The 23,658-nt window shown below is 41.3% G+C and overlaps 1 protein-coding gene across 1 annotated transcript in view; it reads left to right on the top strand.

Annotated features, from left to right (window-relative positions):
- LHX4 (LIM homeobox 4) overlaps positions 1-23,658 on the top strand; it is a 122,877-nt gene that overhangs the window by 61,548 nt on the left and 37,671 nt on the right. The window contains 1 exon segment of the mRNA XM_030206946.1: positions 23,400-23,571. Within this exon segment, the coding sequence (XP_030062806.1) occupies positions 23,400-23,571 (172 nt within the window).

Below are 23,658 nucleotides of genomic sequence, written 5' to 3'. Positions count from 1 at the left end.
GAGTTGGTTACGCATGTATTTATTTGTGATGAAGTCCATGAAATTTGATTGGCTTTCACTTCAATTACCGGGTGGTCTGTAAAACAAGACGCAGTTCAGATGATCAAGCAGGGAATTGTTGTGGATTCTGATTGAGGCAATTTCAAGTTGGGTTGTGATGGACTCGGCAGTGGTTTTGGTGGTGTAGTGGGAGCGGTAGATTAGTGCTATACCTCCACTTCTCTTTTCCTTTCTGGTCCAGTGAGTGATTTTGTATCCTGGAGGGCATAGGTCTAGGATTATGGGGTCCTTTTGATCGTGGATCCAGGTTTCGTTGATGAAAATTAGATCGAGGTTTTCTGACATGATCCAGTCTGTTACTGTTGTTGTTTTGTTTACTACTGATCTGGCGTTAAATGTAACCCACTTGAAAGTTTTGGTATGGGGCTTCTATGTTTGGTGTCGTGTGGATTTTTGTTAGTTGTCGTTTCTTAGTTAATATGTGTTTGTTGTGACCTTTCTTTCCATTTTGTTGATGTTGTCCACATGTTGGTATTCTTCCTTTGTTTTGGTTATTGCCAGTTTAGTGAGGTGTGGAGTGTCTGATCCGTCTTTGGTGATTCTGTAGGATGGGTATGATATTGTTTTCTGCGAGTGGGATGGATAGTGTTAGATGAATGAGTGATAAGGAGTAGATTGCTAGGAGTAGTTTAAATGTATTTATTTTTGTATCGGATTGGTCTGGGCTGCTAATAGCCTGTACTCAGTAGGGAGGGGGGTATAGTTCTAGGGTGAGGTTCTTACTTTAAATGACTCTTGTCAGCTAGTTACTTCAACTGTGGAGAGTCAGCATCAATGGAGGAGGTATTGGCACATCGTCATCCTTGAAAAACATTTCTGGTAGAGGTAGATCTCTTACATCTTCTTTTCTAAAGACTGAAGCAAATAATTCATTCAGTCTCTCCACTATGGCCTTGTCCTCTCCGAGGGCCCCTTTTGCTCCTTCATGATCTAAGGGTACCATGGATTCCCTCACAGGCTTTCTGCTTCTGATTTACCTGAAAAAGATTTTACTATGAGATATTGTCTCTGTGGCAAGCTTTTCTTCATATTCTCCTTTACCCTTCTTTATCAAAGTTTTGCATCTAGCTTGCCAGTGCTTATATTGCTTCTTATTTTCTTCATTCAGATCCTTTGACCCTGCTAACACTAAAATGTGATGAGAGAAATTTTGGTTCTCATTTTTAAAGCCATATAGATTTACAAAGTTATGTGTAGTCATATTTTCAAAGCACTTAGACTTACAAAGTTACATTGTAACGTATGGAACCTTGTAAGTCTAAGATCTTTGAAAATAAGCCCTGTGGTAACCTATGTAACTTTGTAAGTCTATGTCAGTGGTTTCCAAACCTGTCCTGGGTGATCCCCCAGCCAGTTGGGTTTTTAGGATATCTACAATGAATATGCATTAGATAAATTTGCATACGATGGAGGCAGTGCATGCAAATCTCTCTCATTGGATATCCTGAGAACCCAACTGGAAACCACTGGTCTATGTACTTTAAAAATATGCCTCTTAGTGTACTATGGGGCTCATTTTCAAAACAGAAAAATGTCTCAAAAACAGAATTAAGTGGCATTTGGACAATTTTCTCTGAAAAACATCCAAATCCCAATTTTTGAAACTCAGATTTGAGACATTTTTCTCTACAGTGCATCCAAATCACAAGGGTATGTTGAGGGTATGTTGGGGTGAGATTTTGGCTTTCCAAATCTTGGGCTTTTTTCTGCTATAGTGGATCAAAGCAAAAATGTCAGGGCTAAAAATTAGACATTTTGGTCTAGACCTGTTTCAATCACGACTGTGTAACAAGAAGTGCCTAAATGATGAGATGACCACTGGAGAGATTAAGGCATGACACTCCCTTACTCCTCCAGTGGTCACTGACCCCTTCCACCTCTCAGAGATGTGAAATAAATAGTACATACCAGTCTCTATGACAGCTTCAGATGTTATGGCCAGTCCTATTAGAGCAGCAAGCAGGTCCCTGGCATAGCCTAGTGGTTGGTACAATGGACTGTAGAGAAGGGACTCATGCCCATATTTCACTCTAACTGGTACAATTGTGGTGGAAAGTGTGAGCCCTCTAAAACCCACCAAAACCTACTGTACCTGCATATAGGTGACATCTGCAGGCATAAGAGCTATTGTAGTAGTGCACAGTTGGGTACATTAGGTTTATGATGGGTTTGGAGGGCTCATCATACATTAATAAAGGAGGTAACGGTGAGATGTGAACCTGGAATCTTTTATGTGATGTCCACTGCAGTGCCCCCTAGAGTGTCCCACTGCTCTGCTGGGATGTCTGAGTGGCCATTCTACTAAGAATGCTGCCCCACCCCCACCCCCAATACATCTCAATGGCTTGTTGTTGTGCATTTTTCCCTTGGACTTCTTTTTTCTCAAAAATGGTCCTAGTATATAGCTGCACTGAGCAAAAAAACATCTAGTAAATGGCCTTTTTGAAACCAAAAAATTGGCCATTTTTCTGTTTTGAAAATGGTCATGTTCGCTACTGGATTATTGGATGTTTTTTTTTTTTTTTGCAAAATGTCTAAAATTGGATTTAGACATCATATCGAAAATGCCCCTCAATACATATAGAATAATAATGGGCATGAGAGACCATCAGTGTTTCAATATTATACTTGCGGGAAACAAACTGCTGAAAAGCTCATGCATTATGGCTTAAAGCATATATGCTACTATAACAACGCGGTTTGCAATTGCATTCACATTCTGGGTCTCTATCCCAAAAGTGAAAACTTAATGCCCATAACAGTCTCCTCAAATGTGTGTTGTGATAACATGCTATTCTGCATACAAATATCAGTATTGCAAAACTGTTATGCACAGACTAGCATTCAGCACGTGCACAGAGGTATGCACATACAATTTTGGGCACCAATTTGAGTGCAAGACTTATCTGTTGCTAGTGTAAACCCATGTGCGCAAATGTCCTCTGTGCTTTCCCATATTTCTGTACACTTTTTGCAGAGGGATGATTTGCACATTATTTGGTTACTGACTGTATTGAGCAGCAAAACTTTGGTGTTAGTTCTGAGAGAAGAGGACATTTCTCTGGTAAGTGAAAAATATTTTGCTTTGTGCTTTGGGAACTTAAAGATTGGGGTTTAAAGGAGGAATTGTAGGTTAGTGTTAGGCAAAATAAAAATATAAAAAGCAAATTTTATCAACTAATATCCATAGTCTTTTCCACTTAGTTTTAAAAACTTTGTACCACAGCATTAACAGATAGAATCTAGCAGGCACTGCAGGATCTAGTTTAGTATTAAGGGGGAATAAAAAGAGAGAGAGAGGGAAAAGCAAGCAGGACCTAGTTTAGTATTAAGGGGGGAATAAAGAGAGAGGGAGAAAAGCAAGCATCATTAACTAGTTGCCATGGAGGGGCATAATTGAACGTCGCTGGCAAGATAGGTCACCGGCAATCTATTTTGGCGGCGGTGCAACAGCTGGCTGGAACCGTATTTTCCAGCCATCTTTTTTTTGATAATACGGTTTAGCCCGGCCAAATGCCAGAGTTCACCGGGTTTGAGATCGCCGGTTTTGTTTTTCAGCGATAATGGAAAAAAATGCCGGCCATCTCAAACCCGGCGAAATCCAAGGCATTTGGTCATGGGAGGAGCCAGCATTTGTAGTGCACTGGTCCCCCTGACATGCCAGGACACCAACCGGGCACCCTAGGGGACACTTCTAAAAATGTTTAAAAAATACACAAATAGCTCCCAGGTGCATAGCTCCCTTACCTTGGGTGCTGAGCCCCCCAAATCCCCCCCAAACCCACTCCCCACAACTCTACACCATTACCATAGCCCTTATGGATGAAGGGGGGCACCTACAGGTGGGTACAGTGGGTTTTGGGGGGTTTGGAGGGCTCAACACTTAGCACCACAAGTGTAACAGGTAGGGTGGGGACGGACCTGGGTCTGCCTGCCTGAAGTGCACTGCACCCACTAAAAACTGCTCCAGGGACTTGCATACTGATGTCAGGGAGATGGGTATGACATTTGAGGCTGGCATAGAGGCTGGCAGTGTGGGAGGGGGTTGGTGACCACTGGGGGATTATGGGGAGGTCATCCCCCATTCCCTCCGGTGGTCATCTGGTCAATTGGGGCACCTTTTTGAGGTTGGTCGTATAAATTAAAGGACCAAGTAAACCTGGTGAAATACTGATTAATGCTGCTTTTTTCCCCCATTATCTGCAAAAGCCGGCCATCTGGTAGCCACACCCATGCCTGCCCATGTCCCGCCTTCGCTTCGCTGCCGACACGCCCCCTTGAACTTTCGCTGGTGCAGCGACGGGAAAGTGGCGATGGTGTCAAAAATGCCGCTTTTGATTATACCAATTTCGCCACTTTTGCGAGATCGCCGGCCATCTCCCGATTTATGTCAGTAGATTGCCGACGATCACTTTTGAAAATAAGCCTGATAGTGTACAAACCCTTTTCCCATAGTTTTAAGCTGAAATTTTCTCTAGAAATAGGCAGTTTTCCTATAGTTTTAAACTGAAACCTTTTCTAGAGGTAGAAACTAAACAGCCAAAAACTCTTGTTCTAAAAGGCAGTTGTTTTCTGTTCCTTGGCTGCTGGAGTTAGCTCATCCAGCGACCTCAATTAAGTGTTAACTAAGGTGTGGGGATGTAGAATACTTGCATAGGTTGCTGAGTCAGCTTCAAAGAGCCTGTTTAATAAAGGCCCCTTAGATTCAAAACTATATAAAGAGGAAAGGTCCCACTGAACTTTCTTTCTGAGAAGTTCAGAGAGAAGAGGACATTTCTCTGGTAAGTGAACGCTATTTTGCTTTGTGCTTTGGGAACTTAAAGATTGGGGTTTAAAGGAGGAATTGTAGGTTAGTGTTAGGCAAAATAAAAATATAAAAAGCAAATTTTATCAACTAATATCCATAGTCTTTTCCACTTAGTTTTAAAAACTTTGTACCGCAGCATTAACAGATAGAATCTAGCAGGCACTACAGGATCTAGTTTAGTATTAAGGGGGAATAAAAAGAGAGAGAGAGAGAAAAGCAAGCATCATTAACTAGTTGCCAATAGTGTACAAACCCTTTCCCCATAGTTTTAAACTGAAACTTTTTCTAGAGGTAGAAACTAAACAGCCCAAAACTCTTGTGCCTAATAAGGTTCGGTAGGTAACAGAACACTGTATGTGGATCCTTAAAAAAATGGCATTCACATTAGCTTTTCTGAGTATGTGGTTTTGATTGACTTGTGTGTGGTATGAGTGGAGAGTAGTAGGATGTGGTGTGAGAGAGAAGGTTTTAATTTTAAGATTTTGGTTATTTGATACATGGTTTATATTACAATAAATAAAGAATTATGGTAACATGGAGTAACAGTTTATGGATAGTTACTTGGGGTACTGTTGTTATAGAAACTTCTAACGTTGTTTAGTGATGCATATTCATTGGGGAAATCCTGAAAACCCAACTGGATTCTGGCCTTCGAGGACTGAGGTTGGACACCCCTGCTCTACACAAGGTTTCTGTATCAGCCCCTCAGTGTAGAGAGGACAAAAAAAATAGGGGAAGGAGGGGAGAGAACTAAATGGAAAGGAGACAGAGATTAATTACTCCTAGCAGCCCAAAGCATTTGATGGGTGTAGCACATTGCTAAAGTTATGAGTTTGAGTTTATAAACAGTGGCAAAGAATGTGACCTCACTAACTATATAACTAACATAAACATATATTATACAGATTGTTACAGAATTGTAAAGTATCCATTTCATAATCATGTCACTCTAATAATCAGACCCTAATACGACATGAGTGTAATCTCTCCCAGACAATAAACAATGTCAAGCTGGTGGAGATTATTAGCCAGACAACACTTACTTACTGCAGCATTAACTTACCTGAGGAAACCATGTTGTGTTCTCTGTATTTCACGTCAGCTCTTTTTTTTGTTTAATTTATTGCATAAACTTTGTCTCCCTTGTTTGATTAATGTGCAAGGGAGAAAGAGTGCAATTTAGACTTTCTTCGCCTGGTTAGCTCTACAAGATCTGAGACAGATTTATGCAAAATCACAGAGTGATTTATTTTACTGGTGACATCCTTGAGTTCTTCCTTGTTAGTTTATTTAATGACTGTGTAAATCCAGGCTTTTATGTAACAGTGGTTGAATATACCTCCCACCCCCACCAACACCAGGCCAAGATTTAGGAATTGTTGACCAAGGAAACCGCCTAGGTCCCAAATGTGTAGGATAAACTGGAGCCTGGTTCCACTTGCTTTAGGACTACTACACTCTATGATCTCTGCGAAAGAAACTTCCCCTCTCCACCCCTCTCCAGCTCCTGCCTATGAGGGCTAACATCTTAAATTTGGTCCTGCCCACACAATGTAAAGAACAGGGATGGCAGCCTGAAAACTGTTGTTGCCTGTCATTTCCTGTATTCCATTTGGCAATTTTGACATTTTGTAAGTTACCGATAATAATTACTCTTTGGCTATAGTGCACACCTAGTGGAAAGTGGGCACACTCTTCTCCTGATAGAGTGCACAAGAATGCACAAGTTTCTGCATGTGTACTAGTTGTTCAAGCACAATAGCTCTCACGTGCGTGGTAGTTCCGCTATCAGGAAAGAGTGCACCTTCTTTCCGAAACAGTATGCCCTGTTTCCGCATAGTGCACACTATTTGCACTATAGGGGCACTATTATCAGCAAATGACAAAACATGAAATGTGTTGTTTCTGCTCATTTATGTTTGATAATAACATGCAACATAGGACATGTTAATGGCATAGCCTATGTTGTTAAAAATGACAGCCCATCCCTAGTAAAGAACTAAGCTTACTGCTTGCTAGAGCACTTGGAAGGACTTTAGTGTTTAGAGTGATGGGCTGAGAACCAGGGTTCAAATCCTGCTTCTGCCACTGATGCTCTTTGTGACTATGGACAAGTTACTTTCTCTCCATTTTCCTCAGATTATAAGCTCTTTGGGGCAGGTCACATTCACCGTTCCTTCTAACTTGAGCAGGAGTCCTCCACGTATAGTCCTGCCTGTGGAGGTGCTGTTTCACTATCGCATTTCCAATAGTGAGGGATAGGCAAGCTCTGCAGGATTCCAGGGAACCTGCCTGTCTCTAGCAATTGAAAACACAATATTGAAGCACCACCCCTTACTGGCAGCAATGCAATTGGAAGATTCCTGCTCAGCTGAGAGGGAACAGTGGTCATATTATACTTGAAGACTTATCATATCTGTACAGTGCTGAGTGCATCAAGTAGCACTATAAAAACTTCCGGAAGTTACTGAAGACGTACCTGTTCAAAGAGACAAAAAGAATCCTCTTTAATGACTTGTTTCCTAATCTATACCAGAACCAACCAATATTGATCCCTTCTGATTTGATTATTTTATCATATTATCATTATTGAACTTTACATTTTTTCCTACTCTCACTTGTATGTTATGTATTATCATTTTATTTACCCTACCTACCTGTTATTCTTGTACATTGATTGTAACAATATGCTGAACCTCTTATTCTGTTAATGGTGATGCCATTGCTATATAATGTAAGCCACATTGAGCCTGCAAATAGGTGGGAAAATGTGGGATACAAATGCAGCAAATAAATAAATAAATAAATAACCATTATCAGAAAGGGAAAACACAGACTGTCATTGTATGTCGGGTTATAAGCAAGTGCAAAAGAATTATGTAATCAGATTAAAGCTGTTTTCCAATGCCAAGGTTTTGGATAACGCTTCATTATTCAGTCTTCTAACACGAAGAAACTTATTTTGTTTTATCAATAGGGTTGCCATCTCAGGCTTAAAAAAACAAACAAACAGACAACTTCCGGCTTTTCCACACCTTAATGCTTTTAAAATCACCACTCGCAATAAATGCACGATTAAAGCATAGTTAATCTAGGCATATACGTAGTCCTTGTGAGCCACAAACATGTTAGGCTTTCAGGATATCCCTAATGAATATGTATTAATAAGAGACCAATTACTATGGTAATGACAATTCTTTATTCATCATTAAACAAATTAAACATGACTAATTCCCACTCACTCTAAATACACACTCATTTTTTGCCCCTTAATACTGCTTTCTTGTACATTTAACTCAATCCTATTTTAGCTATTTAAAGCAATTCTGTCCACTTGCAGTAGTGCAATATTTATGATTTAAATAATGAACACCACATGTCCTTGTCTTGTGTTGGTCAATGCATGAAGAGTATGGTTATTTAATTCATGTACAGATGCTATTGTAAGACTTACTTGTGTTCTTCCATATGTACCGTAAAAATAATTCATGTATAAAAAGTGTCCAAAATAAAAGCAATCACAAAATTACCCAGGAAAGTGGGAATATTTGCAGCAAGAATCAATTGTTCCCTCTGTGTTAAATTTAGATTGGTACAAATAAAATCCTGCAACAGTGCATAAATGTTAACAGATAATAAAAGAACAATCCTGTAAGGCCTCAGGATGCATTATGCTACTGTGGCTTTTGTAAAGTGTGTTGTGGATTTTTTAGAAGTTGTATGAAAGGATTTGGAAACTGATCTCGATGAAAGTTTTTGGATTTTGATTTAGAATTTTAATTACTCATCATTCCAAACCCAAGGTCAATCCACAGAAGGATTACAAACCAAGGGCTGGATTTAAAACTAACATGAATTAATGTGTTAAGACATATTATTCCACTTAATGCAAGTTAATGTGATTTAATGTGTATTACTTAATGCAGATCCCATTATTGACAACGAGGCCTATTTATTAATAACACAAATCGCATTAATGCATGTTAATGTAGAATGTCGTGCATTAGCACGTCAACGCACATTAGTAAATCAGGCCCTTAGATTGTATTTGAGTTAATGGAGGGTGACATGATTTGCCGAAGCTCACAAGGACTGTCAATAAGAGCCTGGATTTGAACCCAGACTAGCCTGGCTCTTGGCCCACTGCTAAAGTGGCCTCTTACTGGGGGTTTATATTTGCAGCAAAAACAGGCAACTTAGTTGTGCAGATGTCCCGCTGCAGTTGAAGAACATCACATCTGAACTACACCCGGCACTTTTGACATCTCGGTTTGTTGTTTAGAGGATTAGCAAATACCTCAGTTTAAATCACTAGTGGTTAAAAATGCCATCTGAAATGCAAATGATGTGCATGTGCAAGGAACATAAATGAAGACTGGAGTAATGAATGCCCAAGAAAGGAAGGGGGAGGGTCTAGAATCATTTGAAGGAATTGAACAGAGGCAGCTGTACATTAAAGGACCATTAAAAGCACTTAGGGCCTCATGCAGCACAAGACTAAAGGTCAAGTGTTTTTATGCCATAAGAAGCTTGAGACACCCTTAAGTACCTTCCTTTGTGCTGTAGCCTATGTTTAATCTGTTATTATTTATGGGTTTCTCAACAGTAATAAGGGATTCATTCTCTCATCCTGTTCCCTGTCAATTTTCTCCTCTCTCCCTATATACAAAATGTCTCACTGTCTTGCTCCTGTATTACAATGACCAGTGGAAGAGTCCATCAGATGCTTCCTGTTCCTTACTAGCATTCATCTAGTGACATTCGCACTGCTACAGATTAAAGAGGATGCTTCATATAAAACAGGGGCTCTCAACACAGTCCTCAGGATAAATTTGTATACACTGCCTCCATTACATGCAAATCTATCTCATGCATATTCATTGTGGGTATCCTGAAACCCTGACTGGCTAGGTGTGACCTGAGGACTGGGTTGAGAACCCTGAAATAAAGGGAAGGGGTTTTGAATTTAGGTCATGCCTTTTTTCAGTGGTTGTTCAAGGTGAATTATATTCAGGTACAGTGAGTATTTCCCTGTCCCTGGAGCAGTGGTTTTACTCAAGGGACTCAGTAATATCCCTATGATTTGTTCAGCTCAGTAAGCAGTTTTTGTTATTGATGTTGCTTATTTTAACTTTTGTGATTTATTCACCTTGTAGAAGAGTTGAATAAAGGGATAGTCTAATGATTATTGCAGTGGGCTGAGAACCAGGGGAACCGGATTCAACTTCCATTACAACTCCATATGAGCCTGGGCAGATCACTTACCTCTGTTGCCTCAGGTACAAAACTTAGATTGTGAGTCCACCAAGGACAGAGAAATTACCTGCATATAGGGCTAGATTCTATATATGGCACCTTAAAAATTGCCACAGGAAAAAATACGCCTAGGTGTATTCTATAAGTCTGCCCAGCACTAACTCTGCCTCCCAACCTCCAGTCCCGCCTCCCACCACTGGCTCTGGCGGGGATAGTGCTGGGCAGACTTATACGGTCTGTGCCAGAGCCGGTGGTTGGGAGGCGGGGCTGGTGGTTGGGAGGCGGGGATAGTGCTGGGCAGACTTATACGGTCTGTGCCCTGAAGAGCATAGGTACAAATCAAAGTAGGGTATACACAAAAAGTAGCACACATGAGTTGTCTTGTTGGGCAGACTGGATGGACTGTGCAGGTCTTTTTCTGCCGTCATCTACTATGTTACTATGTTACTATAAACTACACCTAAAATTAGGCATGGTTTATAGGATATGCTTAGCGCCTACCTGCTCAACTAAATTTAGTCACGGGCATTTATGCTAAGTAAAACTAGGTAGAAATGCCTACAATTAAGGGCTTCTTTTACAAAGTGATGCTAGTGGTTCCTGCGTTCAAATGAGAGGAAGCCCATAGGAATTGAATGGACTTCCTCTCTTTTGCCACATAGGAATTGCTAGCGCGGCTTTGTAAAAAAAGCCCTAAGCTAGGGGCAGGGTGTATTCTATAACAATGCACTTAGAGGTCCTTTTCCTAAGGTTCGCTAATGGATTTAGTGTGCGCTAATGATGATCATGCACTAAATGGGCATTTTACAAAGGCGTGCTAGTGTTTTTAGCATATGCTACATACTAGAGATGCCCATACATTCCTATTTTGACTATTTTTTGCATTTGCAAGAGCAGGCTATGAGTTGTGAACCTCTAACCTGATGAAGAATTACGAAACCTGGCCATGTCGGCAGAGGTTTAACTCGGTTGTATAATTGCTGCCAAAGTTAAGTACTAGTATCCGTATTTTAAAAGCTATAAGTTATATGCTTTTTAGAATATGAGTGTTGAAGACTGCAAAACAAATGATTTGGAAAAAAATCGGGTAGATCTAATTGTATGGGACGCTGTGCCCAAATGGGAAATGCTGTTGATTATTCTGATGATCCCCGTTTAAAAAAAAAAAAATTTATTAAGTGAATTGAAAATATGAAGAATATGTGAGTTTGGACTGTGGAACACATAGAATTGAGGATGTCTGGGACATAATTAAAGCATACATTCCCATGGGCATTTCTAGCATTTAATATGTGCTAATCATCAGCAGCCTGCTCAAAAATCACCCCAGAATCAAGTTCTGTAGAACTGAAACACCATGATCGCCTTATAGTGGGCGTCAGGAGCTTTGCCTATCTTCAGCGCTGCGCTATTGTGGTGTCAGTTAAGTATTGGGGTTGCTGTTTTTTGGATTTTACATTTGCAAACATTATAGAAAATTTATTTACTGAAAATTTATACAAATAAAAAGGAAGAATTATAAGGTTCAATCCAGCATTGGGGGGCAAGTGATTAATATGTATGAAGTGCTGGAATAGCTTTGTGCTATAGGAAATCACATAGCTGACTTGATTGATTTATGTTGCCTCCAAGCTGGATGCTCCCCATTAAGCTTTGTTGGGCTGTTTTGTCTATATAGCCTCATGTTTCGCACCACTTTTGTTTGATTTTGCTACTCCTTTTGATCCTTTTCAATTTTCCATTGAGGAGTGACAGTTTTTCCCTTGAATTTTTGTGACTAGTACAATCCATGCCATTTCTCTTTATAAATCCAGGCTGATGTGAATGAAAGGCCTGGATATCTTCATGATAATCTCTCAATGGATTATATACCAATTTCTCCATAAACGTACCCTCCAATGATAAAGCTGCTACTGGATAGTTTTCTGCCATATGTATTTCTGCGACTACTGCTTGAGACAACTCATCAAAATCAGGGCTGGCTTAACCATAAATTAGACTAGGCAGGTCTCCTAGGATGCAAGTTCTAGAGGGCAGCAAATAGCAGCTACAAACAAACTAAAAGAATAAGTCCTGACGGCCATACAAACTCAAAGAACCATCAGCACTTACCTTTAACCCCAGGAAGAGAGGTCAGTTTTCAAATACACTATTCATCTGGCCTCATCACCCTTTTAACCTATTGCTGACCCATGCGAAAACACCAGCAATAGCACTTTAAGGAAAACACAAGATTTGATAGGAAGCCAGAATGATACAGCATTGTTCCGGAAAAGCGTGGTGTGGGGGGTGAGAAACATTTTTAAGTCTAATTATGGGGAGGGGAGGGGGACAAGGGGCCTGAAAATTAATTCAGAGGGGTCTAAGGATGAAGGTTTACTGAGGCCATCTAATACCCTTGCGCCAGCCCTGGAAATGATTCAATCCATCCTGAAGGAACAGGATCTAGGGCACAAATGTAATTTGTTTCTGCATAGAGGCTTTTTGCTTTCTAATATTGACACTCTTCTAAATTAGGTTGGACTATTAATCTCAGGGATACTTAATCGACCAGCCCAATTACTTTGATTCAGTTCAATGGCAGGGATATCTTCCCAGCTCAATATTTTACCTAAATCATTCTGGGAGTGTCTCTACCTTTTGAGAATGTAACTTCTTAATAAATGCTCCCAGTTTACATTCATTCCCCACATTCTGCTCACCACCACCTAAGATATCATATCAACATTATCTATGTTTATGCTAATAGAGGAGTCTTGAATAACTGTAATCTTATTAATAAAATTATTTGTCGTCATCTGTGGTGTCAGTCCAGAGGGGCTCTTAACTATGATACCACTTTAAATTCCTGTCAAATTTTGTACAGTTTGAAATAATTTTCATGGTTGGTTTCCTCTAGCTCTTTCGCTAAATAATCCCTTCTTTCTATAATATGTCGCTGCATCACTGAATTGTTACTTTATCTGGCCTTCTGTCTTCATTTTCCCTCTATTTGTTGCAGCTGTTGTTCCAAAAATTACAGGGGCCCTTTTACTAAGCTGCGCTAAAAAGTGGCCAGTGCTATCAGTAGCGAGGGCTTTCCTGTGTGCTGAGGCCACTTTTAACGCAGCTGTAAAATGACCCTATTTTCCATTTACTCTGTTAACGGCCACATGCTAATTTCCTTGTTAGCGCATGGCCATTAATGCACGAACCCTTACCGATACCTATTTTCTAGGCGGTAAGGGCTGTAACCACAGATTAGTAAAAGGGTCCCACAGTCTGTTATGATACATAGGTGAACTTTTATTAAATCTAACATCCTGTTGTTTCAATGGGCAAGTTACTCAAGAAATTCCTGCATAACTTTATTGCATTCTTTAATTGAAAATATCTGCAGATTGGTCCTCTAATAACCCCACATCTATATTCTTCCATTCTGGGGAAAACCCCTAAATAACTTAGCAGCTTTCTTCAGTCTCTAAATCTAAATTTCTAAACTATATTTGTCTTCCTTCTGTGGCTACTGATCCAGGCCAATGATTCCCAAATCTGGTCCTGGAGGCACCCCAGCCAGTCAGATTTTCAGGATATCTACATTGAATATTCATGAGATAGATTTGCATGCAGTGGATATCCTGAAAACCTGACTGGCTGAGGTGCCTCCAGGACCAGGTTTGGGAACCACTGATTCAGGCTAAATGTTAGCAGCTAATGAATGACCTGACCATCAACAGCTACCCCTAAATTATCAGAGGGAAGTTATATCTAAAAATAAATTTTTATCAAGTGTAGGTAAGCTCCCTACTTTAGAAAACAGCAAATCACATAGACAATTTAGAAAGTCAACTGTGGGACTCCAACAAGGTCTTTCAAATGTACAGTGTTTTAAAAATCCCCCACTGCTAGAACTAACTGCTTACAAATGGCTAACACCAAAATTATGTTTATGCTTATTGCTCTTGATATACTGCTTTTCATTAAGACAATTTAAAATTAAATCTAATAAATCCATATAAGATGATATTGATCCTGAACTATAAGGGACCTATATAGTACCATTAACCCTGTTTGTCACAATCTAACAACAAGATGTTCATTATTTCTATCTGACAGGCTTTATTCAATTGAACATGGCGATGATCATCCTTATAAATTAATGCCTCTCCACCACCTCGTTTAGAATGGCGGGGTCTATGATAGGAAATGTAGCCCTCAAAACAGGCTCGATAGGTTCTGATAGTCTCTCCTTCAGCCAACCATGTTTCTGTAAAACACAGAATTTGACTATCTGAAGACTGCATCAAATCACAAAGAAAACATCCCTTCTTAAATAATGAATGTGTATTCACTAATATAGAAATCGTCCTTAGGTTGTAATGGAATACAAACTAAAGAATTCATTTAGTCTCTCTGCTATGGCCTTGTCCTTCCTGAGTGCCCCCTTTACTCCTTAATGATATAACTGTCCCACTGACTCTCTCTCACAGGCTTTTTTCTTCTAATGTACTGAAAATTTTTTTACTACGAGTGTTTGCCTCTATACCAAGCCTCTTTTCAAATTCTTTTTTTGCCTTCCTTATCCATGCTTTGCATCTTGCTTGCCAGTGCTTATGCTGCTTCCTGTTTTCTTCATTCAAAATGTTTTTCCACGTTTTCAAAGATGTTCTTTTGATTCTAACAGCCTTTCTCTACTTGCCTTTTAACCATGCCAGGCTGCCAGCCATCATTTGGCCTTCCTGCCATCCTTTTTAATATATGGAATACATCTGGTCTGGGCCTAATGTGACTTAGGGCCCTGTTTACTAAGCCGTGCTAGAGGCGCGCTAATGATTTTAGCGGGTGCTAACCATTAACTATGGGCGCCTACACAGTTGGCGTGCACTAATTTTGTGCCCACGCTAAAAATGCTAGCGCATCTTAGTAAACAGAGCCCTTAGTTATCACTGCATTACAGTAATTTTAAGTCACTGCGGGATGCTTCGTAATGAGCTGCTTTACACGCAAGTGCATGTAAAGCAGCTCATTACTATGAAAATTCTGTAACACAACTTGAAGTGAACATTGCAAGTCGCATTATAATTGAAAAAATAACCATGCCCTTGCCAGTGCTGCTCTTTTTATAAATAACGTAACAGGGTTGAATATTCAAATAATGCAATCTCCATGCTGGCACTGTCTATGAGTATTTAACATATAAGTTACCTGGATTGCATCAGAGTATCACAACTATTTTCCTGGCCTGCACTCACTCCACCCTCTGCCTGCCGCTTTCTTATATGGATAGTATTGCCAATCAGTCTGCTTTTCATTCCAATTCCATTCATACAGGTTCTGAAAATCTACGGATAAGACTGTTATATGCTATGTTATAATCTCTGTTTTACATAAGTTTTAGAGCTAACCGATTTGAAGCCATCTATGTTGCCACAGATTGTAAACAATGTAGTAACATAGTAAATGACGGCAGATAAAAGACCTGTACGGTCCATCCAGTCTGCCCAACAAGATAAACTTATATTACATGGTATGTGATACTTTATATGTATACCTGACTTTGATTTGTCCTTGCCTTTCTCAGGGCACAGACCGTAGAAGTCTGCCCAGCATTCTTCTTGTACTAAAAGTTCTGAAGCTATCGTCGAAACTGCTTAAAATTTATACTCCAGCCCATCCATATCTATTCAGTCACGATCAGGGCACAGGCCATAGAAGTCTGCCCAGCACTGGTTTTGCTTTCCAATTACCGGTGTTGCCACCCAATCTCTGCTAGGATTCTGTGGATCCATTTCTTCTGAACAAAATTCCTTATTATTGTAACTGGTAACAGCATCTGTAAAAGAAATAACAAAAGGAGAACTAAATATCATCAGCATATATCCAGTAGTGAAAATTAAGATCTTGAAATGTCTGACAGAGAGATATTAAACACTAGTGCTCCTATGGAATTCCCATATTCAATGGTTTCAAGTCGAGCAGGTGTTATTCAGACAGACTTATGGGCAATGTCCAGTAAGGTAAGATGAAAACCATGAAAAGACAGAGCCAGCAAATCCAAATGATTTCAAGCTGTGTAACAAAATGGCATGACTGAGTGTATCGAACGCAGTAGAGATGTCAAAAAGTAATAAGAACAGTGATTCAGACCTTGTCTAATTATGTTTACAGCGGACAGGAGAAGCATTTCGGTTGTATGAGTTTTTCTAAAACCGTACTTGTTAGGGTCTAGTAACTCTGATTGCTCGATGACAGTAGGAAACTGTGTCAATACAACTTTCTCAGTACTCTTCACAACTCCAGGGAGAAATGAGATTGGCCGATAATTTGATAATACTGTCTGATTCAGTGATTGCTTCTTATCAAGATGGTAAACTGTAACAACTTTCAACACGGCCGACAAAGTACCAGAAGTCAGAAACATTGGCTATACACATCAGTGCTGGTGTAATTGCATTGTCCCATTGTCTCAGTACTAAAAGGGACCAGGGATTATCCAATGACATAGTAGGATTTAAATCGTCAAGACAGAACAGATCTCATTCTCAGCAACTGCTTCAAAATTTGCCCAGATAGTACAGGCCTCCAAATTAATCTTGCCAGTAGGCAGCGAGGCATCCAACCCATTCAGTCATAGGAGCCAGCTCTGTGAGAGCTGAGCACCCCTCAATGTTGAGCAAGCTCCTTCACTGTGAACAGGATGTGACAATTTGTATTGTGTTTGGCACCCCCAATCATTTGGAAATGTTGGTACCTACACCTTCAATATATTGAGCACCCGATCATTAAAGAGAGAAAGTCATCAGCCTTATCTGTAGTCAATTTCTTGTCCTTTGTTAGATATTTTACAGCTCCATAGGCCAATTTAAAGTGGCACTGATCTTATCTTGAAACTATATACTTCTAGAAGAGTCATATGTTTGCTTATATTCTAATATTGTACCATGTTTATTTCACATAAGGTAGCAGTTATGGTGTCAAATCTTTACTATGGACTAGGAAGGAAAAAGGCCTCAAAGAGCTCCAGGACAATATCAATCCTCTAGAGCTAAACAGATCAATGAGATCAACTCTTCATCATCGGCCACCAAAAAACCTTCCAAAATTATATCAAATTGTCTGTGCTTAACCAATCTTTCCTAATAAATGATCCACAGAATATGGTTGTACCAACAAATATTTTTCTAAAACTACATGCACTCTATCCAACTACTATGATATGTTGTTGTTGATATGCTGTGGTATGCTGGAAAGCTGAGAAATATCAACACTTATCTTATTAGTGGTATTGGCTGTTGGCGGTAGGATCTCATCATGCTCACTTAAGATCTCCGTGATATGTGCTAATAATGATGAAGTCTCATCCTACCACATCGAGCGGTCTGTACCCTTTTAGGCATCCCCAAGCCAACGATAGCCAGCGTTTCGTGCTGTGGCTGCTTCAGGGTCTTGGCGACTGGGTAACATTAATCACAGTGGTTCTGAAATGGCCACACATTTTCTTCAACCTGCCTCACTCGACAGGTTAGATTTAGTAAATGGTGTTCCAAAATCGGTGCTAAGTATCCTATATAATAAAAAGCACCTCCAACATTCTGAAGCCAGCAGCCTTGCAGTGAAGCCTGAAGCCCGAGGTGTTCATAGGCATCATAATAGCTCCGCCCACATTCTCAGCTGATTCCATAAAAAGCACCTCCAACGTTCTGAAGCCAGCAGCCTTGCAGTGAAGCCTGAAGCCCGAGGTGTTCGTAGGCATCATAATAGCTCCGCCCACATTCTCAGCTGATTCCAAGGCAAGGGGAGGAGTAGGGTTTCCCTACTCCTCCCCCCGCCTGGGAAACAGCTGTCACTGCGCCGCTCCCTGCCACTTCAGAGCAAGTGGCAGGGAGTGGCGCAACAACCTTCCCCCCCTCCCGCTCGGCGCATCAACAAAGCCATCGCATACCTCTGCTGAGCTGACGGACCCGAAGGTCTGTTCTCGGCTGCGGGGCGTGGCTTCATGATTGAGCATCAGTGGAAGTTTCTGTGCGTGCGTCTGATGTCAGACGCATGCACATAGACTTCAACAGATGCTCAATCATGAAGCCACACCCCGCAGCCGAGAAAGAACAGAACTTGATCCGTCAGCTCAGCAGAGGTACGCGATGGCTTCAGGGGAGGTATTTCGGAGGAAAGTGTGGTGTACAAAGGGTCGCGGTAGGGGGGTGCAGGGGACATTAAAGTGGAGGGGGGTTTTTAAATGTGAGGGAGGGGGTAGTCTGGAACGCGGTGGGAGGGGCTTGACGGCCCTTGAACTGGGAGGGAGGGACATATGTGTAGGTGGGTGTGTGGATGTGCTTCGGGTGGGGCCCTTGAACTGGGAGGGAGGGGGGTCTGCAACTCGGGAGGGAGGGAGTTCTGCAACTCAGCAAGGAAGGAAGGAAGGGAGGGAGAGGGGTATGGAACTCGGGAGGGAGGGGGGAGGGGTATGGAACTCGGGAGGGAAGGAAGGGAGGATGGGTGGGAATTTACCTTGCTAGCGCCCGTTTCATAGCGTTTCGAAACGGGCCTTTTTTACTAGTTCTACTATAAAGGGTGCTGCAACATGAGTGTGCTGTATAGAATAGCACTTAGAGCCCATTCCCATGCCTAATGTTGAGCACTGGAATTTTGGAACACTCCTGCGCCTCCCCTAGCCATGCCCCCTTTTCAGTTATGCGTTAGAGGATTTAGGCACAGGGTGTTATAGAAAAGCATAAAGGAAGATGTATGCCCAAATTAGTGCCAATTAAGTTCTATTATTGATTATTAAGGCCTATTAATTCATTCATGATAGGCCATTAACTAATTTGGTTATGCATGCATCTTCAATCCCTGCCTATATTTAGGCGCCAATCTGGAGGGGCATAATCGAAAGGGGCGCCAAGTTTTCCTGAGGATGTCCTTGCAGGACGTCCTGGCAAAGGGGCGGGGAAACCCTTATCATCGAAACAAAATGGGCGTCCATCTTTCGATTCGATAATATGGTTGGGGACGCCCAAATCGAGAAATTTAGGTCGACCTTAGAGATGATTGTCCCCAATTTTCGGTGATAATGGAAACCGAGGACGCCCAACTCAGAAACAACCAAATCCAAACCATTTGGTTGTGGGAGGAGCTAGCATTCGTAGTGCACTGGTCCCCCTGACATGCCAAGACACCAACAGAGCACCCTAGGGGGCACTGCAGTGGACTTCATAAATTGCTCCCAGGTGCATAGTTCCCTTACCTTGGGTGCTGAGCCCCCCCAACTCCCCCCCCAATACCCACTCCCCACAACTGTACATCACTACCATAGCCCTAAGGGGTGAAGGGGGGGCACCTATATGTGGGTACAGTGGGTTTGTGGTGGGTTTTGAAGGGCTCACATTTACCACCACAAGTGTAACAGGTAGGGGGGGATGGGCCTGGGTCCGCCTGCCTGAAGTGCACTGCACCCACTAAAACTGCGACAGGAACCTGCATACTGCTGTCATGGAGCTTGGTATGATATTTGAGGCTGGCATAGAGGCTGGAAAAAATATTTTAAAACATTTTTTTGAGGGTGGGAGGGGGTTAGTAACCACTGGGGGAGTAAGGGGAGGTCATCCCCGATTCCCTCCGGTGGTCATCTGGTCATTTAGGGCACATTTTTGTGGCTTGGTCGTAAGAAAAAAAGGACCAGGTAAAGTCATCCAAGTGTTCGTCAGGGACGCCCTTCTTTTTTCCATTATTGGTCGAGGACGCCCATGTGTTAGGCACGCCCCAGTCCTGCCTTCGCTACGCCTCCAACACGCCCCTGTGAACTTTGGCCATCCCCGCAACGAAAAGCAGTTCAGGACGCCCAAAATCAGCTTTCCATTATGCCGATTTGGGCGACCCTGTGAGAAGGACGCCCATCTTGCGATTTGTGTCGAAAAATGGGTGTCCTTCTCTTTCGAAAATAAGCCTGATAGTAACATAGTAGATGATGGCAGATAAAGTCTTCTGCGGTCCATCCAGTCTGCCCAACAAGATAAGCACATTACATATGGTATGTACTTCATATCTATACCGGATCTTGATTTGTCCATATCATTTTCAGGACATAGACCGTAGAAGTCTGCCTGGCACTGTCCTTATTCTAAATTTCTGAAGTTGTCAAAGCCCCTGAAAAGCTCCACTGCAGTCCATCCAAATCTATTCAGCCATGATCAGGGCACAGACCGTAGAAGTCATGCCCAGCACTGGCTTTGATCCCAATTAGTGGTGTTGCTACCTAATCTCCACTAAGCTCCAGTCTTTCCAAACATGATTCCTTTATGTTTATCCCACGCATTTTTCAATTCCATTACCATTTCTATCTCCACCACCTCCACCTTTTGGCACCATATATAGAATCTGGGGGAGTATTTCAGACATTGCTGCATGATGAGATCATAGTTGAGTATGGATTTATTCCTAACAGATCTGGCATTACACAAACCTAGCATCAATGGCTGGGTCCACCTTAGGAGTCAGCACTCAAGAAAGATCCAGATGTCATGGTAGACAGTATGCTGAAATCTTCTGCCCAGTGTGCAGCAGCGGTTGCAAAAGCAAACAGGATGCTAGGAATTATTAGGAAAGGGATACAAAATAAGACCAGGAATACTATAATGCCTCTGTATATGTTGTGACCTCACCTTGAGTATTGCATTCAATTCTGGTCGCCGTATCTCAAAAAAGATATAGCGAAATTAGAAAAGGTTCAAAGAAGAGCAACCAAAATGATAAAGGGGCTGAAACTCCTCCCATGTGAGGAAAGGCTAAAGAGGTTAGGGCTTTTCAATTGGGAAAAGAGATAGCTGAGGGGGAATATGATTGAGGTCTATAAAATCCTGAGTGGTGTAGAACAGGTAGAAATGAATCAATTTTTCACTCTTTCAAGAAGTACAGAGACCAGGCGACACACAATGAAATTACATGGAAATATTTCTAAAACAAATTGGAGGAAATATTTTTCCTCTCAAAGAACAGTTATGCACTGGAATTCTTTGCCAGAAGATGTGATAACAGCGGTTAGTGGGTTTAAAAAAGGTTTGGACAAGTTCCTGGAGGAAAAGTCCATAGTCTGCTATTGAGATAGACATGGGGGAAGCCACTGAGTGCCCTGGGCTTGTTATCACGGAATGTTGCTACTATTTGAGTTTCTGCCAGGTACTTGTGACCTGGATTAGCCACTGTTGGAAACAGGATACTGGGCTAGATGGACCATTGGACTGACCCAGTATGGCTATTCTTATGTTATGTTCTTATGTTCTTAAATATCAATTCTATAATAATAATATGCAGGTAAGTACTGTAACAGAATAGAGCTTAAGACAGCATGCCGCACCGTACTTTAGAGTGAGCACTTACACCATGTAAAAGGCTGGTGTAAATGGTCTCATCTTAAGTTGGCATTTGCATGCATAAGTGATAGTATTCTATAATTTACATGTGCACTGCAAGACACGCCCATGACCTACCCATTGGCACACCCCCTTTGTATTTCCGTGCTACAGCATTTAGGCACTAGGTTTATAGAGTAGCACTGAATGCAGTTATGTGCATAACTATAAATTAGTGCCAATTAACACCAATTAATGCCACTTAAGGGCTATTATTGGTACTTATGGCCAATTAGTGCCTACTTTAACAATTAAGATAAGCATGCAATTGGGCACACAAATTTATAGAACCCAGGGGGCAATGAATCAAGACACAGAGTGGGGACGTTGTCAATGTGAGCTACCTTAAAGACATTTACTGTTAACCCCAGTTATTAGTAACTAGGTTTCCTTGCATAAAATGGGACCTGTGTTACAACAGCACAAGTTAGTGAAAAAATAACTCCACCCTAGAATCCTCTTTTAAACTCAAGAGCTGACTGATCCCAAATGATACATTTCAGGAGCTATTTAAGCGTTATTCTTTTTTTAAGTACAGTACTTGGATACAGCTGCTTTGTTGGTTTCTGAGCCCTCATGACTACCTAAAGTTAAGCCTCCTTCATAACTCAAGTCAAGTTCAGTTCTCCTAGCATGTTCTGGAACTGTATATCTCACCCCTCCTGTGGTCAGTAGACTGCTGGTCTCCATTCCCAAGGCAGTATGTTCCCTTGTCTCTATCTTTAATATATTTTTTTCCAGGAGCGATAGAATGTGGTTGATTGGGACTTGCGACAGGCAGCAGGAAGTGTGCCCTCTAAAACATGACCATTCTGATCTTCCTCTTTCTAAACAGTGCTGAAAATATCATTTAAAATGCAAGGCCCACAGTTGCTCTGCCCTAATTCTAACCCTGGTGCCCAGTGCTGCCACCTGCTCTTCTGAGCTTCTGGTTCAAGTGGCAGCAGCCCCAGTTTTGACTATGGCACCATGAATTGCCATTCATAACTACTGTCCCCAGTTTCTCCCCACTTTAAATTCTCTCTTCCATCTTATCCATCCATTGCACTGACAGTTCTCTGTCATGCATGTTTCATCATTCCAGTATGAGTGTGCTCTTCAGATAGCCACTACATTTGGATTTGTACAATAAGCAATTTTCAATAAGAGGTTTTTTTATGCCGATGATAAGAATAGAGCCATTTAGCAGACTAAAGTTACCGAGTCTGGGCTCATTGAGGCTGTTTTCTCCTAACTGAAGCGCTTTTCTGCTGGTTTTCATATTTTCTACTGCTGTTTATGCTTCTTGGGTGGAGGTTTGAATATTAGAGTAATTTGTCAATAATTGGGACACCCTCCTCCTTGTGACGCTCCAGAGGGCTATGAGTGCTGACTCTGCAGCATTCCTGGCCCTTTCCAGTCCAAGGATCAGGAGCATGGTCTAAGACCCATTCTCAGGTCGCCCATACAGCATTTCATCTGCTTTGAAAAGATGTGTGATCATTGTGGTATTGATGGATTGTTCTGCACTGTACACCACCTTGGGTGAATTTTTTTATAAAGGCGGTTTATAAATCCCAATAAATACATAAAGTGGCAATATTTTTGAATGTGTGGCTGTGTGTTTATTTGATTGTTTTATTTGCATTTCAAATTGTCTTTATTGTTTGGTTGACTGTTTTATTACATTTTTTGTTGGATTTTATTGTATAATACACTGAACCATTTTATTTTGGATGAGCAGTTAAAATCTGCAAACAATAAGATAAAATGTTGAAATATTCTTTTGTTTGATTAGATACATTTATGTGCATGTTTAATTTTGAGAAATATTTAAACTTTCTCATGCTCTTATCTCTCTCGCTTGTCTCTGTTTTCTCTTGCTCCTTTCTGACCTTGATTTCTCTCTCCAGAGACCCCCCAGTGTGGAGGCTGCAACCAGCACATCCTGGACAAGTTCATCTTGAAAGTTCTAGACAGACACTGGCATAGCTCCTGCCTCAAGTGTGCTGACTGCCAAATTCAGCTGGCCGAGAGGTGCTTCTCCCGAGCAGGCAGTGTCTACTGCAAAGAAGACTTCTTCAAGTAAGTGCACAGTCCTCCTAATTGGGGAATGATACAACACAGGTCATTCCTTGCTAGGAACATATTAATTTTATTGACTAAAATAAG

This window comes from Microcaecilia unicolor, chromosome 6, assembly GCF_901765095.1.
Source record: "Microcaecilia unicolor chromosome 6, aMicUni1.1, whole genome shotgun sequence".
Lineage (NCBI taxonomy): Eukaryota > Metazoa > Chordata > Amphibia > Gymnophiona > Siphonopidae > Microcaecilia > Microcaecilia unicolor.
The sequence above is the reverse complement of the archived record's forward strand: the minus strand, read 5'-3'. Positions and strand labels throughout refer to the sequence as shown.